General features: G+C 42.5%; 1 protein-coding gene across 3 annotated transcripts in view; it reads left to right on the top strand.

Moving 5' to 3' along the window:
* Window positions 1-6,719, top strand: part of TATDN3 (TatD DNase domain containing 3) — an 11,381-nt gene extending 4,662 nt beyond the window's left edge. The window contains exons 5-10 of one of the 3 annotated variants that reach the window (XM_015427602.1): window positions 617-679; window positions 1,912-2,021; window positions 2,923-2,978; window positions 4,557-4,669; window positions 5,015-5,089; window positions 6,271-6,719. In XM_015427602.1, the coding sequence (XP_015283088.1) occupies window positions 617-679; window positions 1,912-2,021; window positions 2,923-2,978; window positions 4,557-4,669; window positions 5,015-5,089; window positions 6,271-6,414 (561 nt within the window). In that variant the 3' untranslated portion in view covers window positions 6,415-6,719. Of the gene's footprint in view, window positions 1-616; window positions 680-1,911; window positions 2,022-2,922; window positions 2,979-4,556; window positions 4,670-5,008; window positions 5,090-6,270 lie in introns of all 3 variants that reach the window. The other 2 variants (XM_015427601.1, XM_015427600.1) reach the window with 2 other exon arrangements.
* Window positions 6,720-6,981: the final 262 nt, after the last annotated feature.

The raw sequence follows: 6,981 nt of genomic DNA, 5'->3' as shown, positions 1-6,981 counted from the left end.
TAGGGAAAGGCTCCTTGTAGGAGGCTGAGACAAGAAAAGTACAGTGAAGACAAACCATTGCCCCTGCAAAGAAATGGTGCTGATACAAATGAGCTTGGTCAGTAAGGGGTTAACTGACTCTGGACAGAAGCCAGCTCCAGTGCTGTCTTGCAGTTTTGTTTCCTTTCGGGGTAAGTGGATAGAATAAACTCCATACACATACTTCCATGTGTGTCTCAGAACAAATGAATCAGACACTTTTTTAAATGAAAGACATTCAGATAAAGGGTGTGGTGTATCACTATATTTCTTAATATCACAAAATCAAATAACTCATATTTTCAGGTTGCATCATTGTTTGCTTTGTTAATTTTAAAAGGTATCCCACCGCTTTCATGTCCACGTGTGAAAATCTTGTAAGACATGTTCAGAACCAATGACTCCAAATGACCAGACACTAGGTTCTTGTTAATGAGCCAGCCTTCACTGACCAGAAGTCAGCGGCAGGTTATGTCAAAAGAAAGCGGCAGCAGGTCCATTTTGTATTGTATTGGGGCAAGCTGACCTTAAACACAGATCCAGATGTGACATAAAGCCACCTGTGTTCTTCCTGCACTTACTCAAGTTCCTCTTGCAGGATCTGGATGAAGCATTGCCACTCATAGAACTCCATAAGGACTGCTTGTTGGCCATTGGAGAGGTTAGTAGAATCTTATCTCTTTGTTTAAAACTTTTAGAATGATAGTTCTTGCCTTTTGAAGTTAGGGATGCTTGGTCTGTTTTTCCCCCAACGTACAAAGTGTGATAGACCATGATAGGAGCATTCACATGTCATTTGCTGTGAATAAACCTACTAGAAAGCTGAAGTCGGTTGCGGCTTCCCATTTTACTGGCTCAGTTCACACATATCACAAGACTATGGCTTATTTCGCCTGCACAGTTTAGCTTGTACAACCAGGCTCCTGTTCACAGATACTTGCTTGTTTTGACCAATCTTGGTTGCCCCTTCTTTTCCATTCTGAAAAACCCAGCTGCTATCCAGCCAGCTTTGCATAACTGGCGACACTGTGAGGGTGGGGAAGCACAGGAAGCAGCCATTGATTGACACCCACTTAATTTTCTAGGATTTTGGGTTAACCCTTCCCTCTTACTTCATAATAATCTTGTGACCACACATATACACAATCTTGCCCAAACTTTCCAGTCTTCAACAAACCACACATCCCCCCTCTCAAGTATCATCCTACAACAGGCATCCTTGCTCCACATCCTGCTGCTGGAGTTCAACTTAAACTGGAGCAGCAGTGAGGCAGGTCTGGGGAGTGATGCTGTTTCCAGATTCTGTTATTGTAGGCTGAGGTGACAGGAGAAAGACGCATGCCCCCTGCACCTGTGCCACTGCTGCTTGGCTCCAAGGTGGGCTGCAGAAGCACTGCCTTTTGAGTTGGCCCAACTGAGCTGCCCCTGTGATGAAGCATGCCAGTATTCCTGCCCCTTTGAGACAAGCAGGGATCTTTATCCTGTCACTCCACTAAGCAAAGTCTGATGCTTTCCTGTAGCCTAAGGAGCCTCACTCCAGTTTAAGTGGCTCTTCCTTCATAGAACTCTCCACTTCATCTAATGGAAGTCTCCTTAGGACAGAGGGACTATCCACTTCTAGCGAGATGTTGTGAAAAGCAGTTTCAGTTCTGAGGTTATTCCAGGCACTTCTGATGCCCGAGGAGTTGAGAAGCCGGAAGTCAGAATTTAAGCCAGGATTCCCCATTGATACATAACATGAAACCAGTTAATTTTGTTTATTTGTTCCAGCACTTTACCCTGCTGTTTCCCACCCAGCGAGGACCCAAAGCCAGCCAGGAAAGAAAATGATTTCTAGTAACATACTGGAATAAATTGTGGCCTATCCCCCCACCTCCTATTTTTTTGCTGCAGGTTGGTCTGGATTTCACTCCCAGGTTTGCCAGCAATGATGAACAGAAGGAAGAGCAGAGACAAGTCTTGATCAGACAGATTCAGCTAGCAAAGCAACTTCATCTCCCTTTGTAAGATCTGTGTCTATTTCAGAAATTATTCTTGCTTGGCTTTTTAGAAAAGCAGAACACCAAATTCATGAGTGCGTGTTGCAGCAGAAAGGAAAGAAGAGTCCTGTGTTATCTAGGAATGTAAGAAGAACCCTCCTGAGTCAGAGCAGTAGTCCCATCTAGTGCAGCATCCTGTCTCACACAGTGGCCAACCATTTACTCTAGAGGGGCATAGAGGTGGAGGCCTTCCCCTGGTGTTACCTCCTGGGACTGGTATTCAGGTTTACTGCCTCTGAATGTGGAGCTTCCCTGTACTTACCATGGCTAGTAACCATGAAAAAGGACACACATTGTTAACATAAGCTCTCATATGTCAGTTGCATCTGATGAAGTGAGATCCCTGACCACAAAAGCTCATGCAAGAATGAATGTGTTAGTCTTTACAGAATCCTAAGACTTTTCTTTTTTTCTATCCTTTGCTGTTATTAGAGTCCAGTGATCTAAGGAATGTTAGCTGAAATGCAAAGTCCTAATTTTTTAAATAAAATTTGAAGTATTTCCGTACTTTGAAAGAATGTTGTTGGTATACATTCAGGACAATAAGTGACATTTTCCCTTAATATTTGGATGAACTGTTGCAATCTTTACAGGAGCTATAACAAAGATTTCTCTCCTCCTTTCTTTTTGCTGTTATAAGCAACTATGTTAATAGTAAAAATGAAGTTTGTTTATATAAATTTGTCTTGTCCTGAAAACTTTGGGGTGGATAATAGTAGGTTAAAACCTCCACCCTGAATCAAGCTTAAAAGCTTAAGAAATGATAAAACTCCACCCATGCAACTTGTTTACCCAGCTTTAAAAAGCCAGCCCAGGTCTGCCAAAATCTCCTGCTGTTAGTTCTTTGTACTCTTTGTTTACCTAGAAATGTTCACTCCCGCTCAGCTGGAAGGCCAACCATTAACCTCTTAAAGGAGCAAGGTATCATTTGTTTTATTGGATGGTTTACATCAATGTTCCCTCTAAGCTGAGTTAGTGTGAGCTAGCTCACACTAACTCAGCTTAGAGGGAACATTGGTTTACATTGATTTATATTTTTGAAGCTTTCTTGCCAAAATATGTTGGCAGCCAATAACAGCTCTGTGGGGCTCTCAGATTAGGAAAACAGCATTGCTGGGAGGCTTAACCCCTCCCTGCACCGTGGTCCTGCTCCAAAGTTTAACAATCACAAGGACTGCTGAACACAGAACTCCTAGAGTGTGTCTAGTTTGGTACTCAGTTGTAAAGGTTTATGATGTATCTATGCAGAAGATGCTTGTGTGAGTTTCTCTGAGTCTCTTGGACAGGACAGTGATACATTCCCATGGTCTAAGGGTTTTCCAGGTTGCCTGACTCACAGCCACAGGGGTCCTTTGTTATGGAAGTGCATACCAGCAGAGGCTCTCAGCAGTTCATATCACAGAATGCTTTTTCAGCTTGGTTCAAAGCATGACAGTGCTGAGGAAGACAATGTGCCGTTTCCCATGTTTTTGGCTGGGAATATATAAATCAACATGAAGTCACATATTAAACTTGCATGCATTTGCTTGCAGAAAACTACTTAAAGATAATTAATTTGCAGTTGACAAATAAGGAGTGTGTTGCTGAGCATTAAGCCTGAGCAATGTTTTCTGCTAACCAGCATCTTTGCATATTGGGTTGAATCATGGATGGAGCTGGCAGAACAGATTTTTCCCTGCCTTACCCTTCTCCAAGGGTCTTGAGAGTCTTGCAAATAAACACAATGGGATACTGCAGTGGAGGGAGCTCATCATGTAAAGTCACCTCCTTCCTACCCCTGTACTGATACAAGCTGCCTATGGAAGAGGGAGGGGGTGATTTTTTTCTGATTTCCCCCTCATTGCTGCAGCACTCCATACTGTGGTGCATTTTGTTTGCAAGGCTTTCCTGATGCTCACAGTGTCCTCCTAAGCACAGTTCCACCCTTGTAAGTTCATTGAAGTCAGTGGGCTTAGAAGGGTGTAACAGTCACACAGGAGTTTTATGATAAGCAGTTGGGGAAGGTAGGGACAGATTTGTTCTACCGGCACCTTCTGTGGTCTTTTCCACTGGATCCAGTCCATTAAGTTGATAATGTAATGGAACCTGAACTCATGAAAAGACTTGTTTTAGCAAAACGTTCCACTGTCATGCCTCTCTTTCCTTCCAATATTCCTTCAATCTGTTCATAACTGAACAAAAGCTTTTGGGTTCAGAGTATGTTCCACAAGAATAGCTAGAATATAATTTCTTTTTAGCAAATGTAAAAACAAAAGTGAATTTTGATTACACAGAGAATAGGGTAGGGTCTGGTGCACATGACAAACTCCAGTTTCGGTATCCCATGAAATATTATTTTTTTATAGACCCAGCTGGAAATGTCAGACGAGCCAAGTCAGAAGAGATGACTTGGCCCTTCAATACTAATTAAACTAGGAATATAAACCAGGATACATGTGCCATAGCAGACAACTCACGTCAGCATCAAACCCCTGTCCTGACTCCTGTGGTTTTCCATAGGTGCCGAAAGAGTGTTGCTCCATGCCTTTGATGGCAAGCCTTCGGTGGCCATGGAAGGGGTAAAGGCTGGATATTTTTTCTCCATTCCTCCTTCCATTATAAGGAGTGAACAGGTGAGATTCAGTGGAGGGATAGTTTCATCCCAGTATATGAAGATGTTGACACATGACTTACAGCTGACCCACTGTTGACAACACAAAGGTTGATGTGCATCTTTTTTTAAAAAAAATAATATCTGACCCTGACCTGGATAGCCCAGGCAAGCCCTATCTCATCAGTTCTCAGAAGCTAAAAAAGGGCTGACCTGTTTAATGAACAAATATAAATTTTGTTAAAAGAGGAGGTGAGTCAACTGAAAATTCTTCAATCTGTTGGCAGCCCAGCTTTTTCAGCTTTTGCTTAATCTGGTCAGAGAATATCTGCATTAATTACTTTCTTTGGTTTTCTTTAAGAAGCAGAAGCTTGTGAAGCAGCTTCCTCTAGAAAGCATTTGCTTAGAAACAGACTCTCCTGCGCTGGGTCCTGAGAAGCAGGTAAAGAGCTATCTGTCAGTACTTTCTTACCAAGATCAGCAATAATGAATCATTTTAATAGGCAGTGGCAAGACAGATCATGATAACCACCAGCAGCCTGATGCACTTAGGTGAAAAGATGGGAGATGTGCAGGCTACACACACCGTCAGGTCAGTTGAGTCCTGCTTCTAAACTAGGTAGAATGTGATCTCCAGGTATGATGCAATCATGCCGTCATAATCTGTATGGGGTCTCAAACTGTGTTAGCATAGGTTCAGTTCACACCACATTGGCTCTGTAAGGTGCAACACACTTCATGAGTCATCCTCAGAATGGAGAAGCAGCAAGCTGAGATGGTGATGCAGACAACCTTCCTTAAAGCCAGTTTCCCAAAGTGCCTCTAGGTAGAAGAGTGAAAGAGAGAAGGACTAGAAACCTGGTGAGTCACATGGATTATGTTCTTATGATTGGCTGCCCAGTCCTTTTAACAGCACAACAAAAGTGGCTGAAATGATTTGTGGGCAAACAGCTTCAATAACAGAGGTGGAGGAAGGGGGACCCTGAAGAGCCCTTGGCTGTGGAGGCAGAGGGCTCTGTAGAGTAGGAGGTAGATTTAGTACCTAAGAAGAAAGAAGGGGGAAGCCTGTTGAGATTCACAGTGCAATTCTAAACAGAGTTGTACCTTTCTAAAGCCATTGACTTTTGTGAATTTACATGAGTGAAATTCTGTTTAGGATTGAAAGACTGAGAGCATCTACTTTAAAAGGTGCAGATGGATCAGAAGAAGAGCCTTGCTCGTTCAGACAGCTTGTCCATCTAGTCCAGCAACCTGTTTCATGGCGTGGCCAGTGAACATTGTTATGTTTTGTTTTAAATATTTATATATTTTTATGTTTTAGACATTGTTTTGGTTGTTAGCCTCTTTAGGGATACTAAGTTGGGTGTAAAGGGGGCATACAAATGTTTTAACTACCTACAAATAAAATAGAGCATAAAGGTCTCCTAGCACTGGTATTCAGAGGTTTGCTGCCTCTGTATATGGAGGTTCTGTTTTGTCGCTATGGCATAAGAAAAGAAGGCTGCAAGCAATAAGACCTAAAGCATGACACAATTGGAACCAATCAATTGGCAATTAAGTCCAAAGAGAAGTGCAGCCAACAATAGGTGTTGTGAAACTCATCCTCCTACATTTATATTTCAGGTGAGAAATGAACCAAAGAATATTTTCATTGCTGCGGAATACATTGCTAAAATTAAAGGAATTTCACTGGAAGAAGTTATAGATGTGACAACACAGAACGCCCTGAAACTCTTCCCCAGACTGAAAATATTTCTTCAGAAATAGTTGATGTGTTACAGTGCTGCTATCAAAAACAGACAATATTCTGGTGCAATGACTCTGATGTAGATCAGTTATAACTTCACATGTTATCTAGTTTCAACTAATGATCAGCCTGTCTTGGTTAACAGCTTAGCCAAATACAGAATTATTTTAATCCTTTCGGTTTAGTCTGGCATTATTTAGCTTTTCCTAAATAAGAGGGCCTGTGAGGTAAGTCGGGGAAAGAGCCATCCTAGGAACTCTGGGACTGAATGGGGATTTGAACTCGGGTATTCCATGTTGAGGGGCCGTGGTAGCAGTTTGAGACCCTAGTGCTGTGTGATGGAGTGAGCTCCTGTCTCTGGGCCCAGCTCCTGCCAACCTAGCAGTTTGAAAGCAAGAAATTGTGAGTAGATAAATAGGTACCACTTTGGTGGGAAGGTAACAGCATTCCATGCACCTCAGCGTTTAGTCATGATGGCCACATGATCACGCAGAAGTCTTCGGACAGTGCTGGCTCTTCGGCTTGTAAATGGAGATGAGCACCGCCCCTAGAGTTAGATACGACCGGCTTTTGAGCAAGGGAAACTT

Source organism: Gekko japonicus, unplaced genomic scaffold (genome assembly GCF_001447785.1).
Source record: "Gekko japonicus isolate JY-2015 unplaced genomic scaffold, Gekko_japonicus_V1.1 scaffold45, whole genome shotgun sequence".
Classification (NCBI taxonomy): domain Eukaryota; kingdom Metazoa; phylum Chordata; class Lepidosauria; order Squamata; family Gekkonidae; genus Gekko; species Gekko japonicus.
Note: the sequence above shows the minus strand (reverse complement) of the source record. Positions and strands in the feature narration are given on the sequence as shown.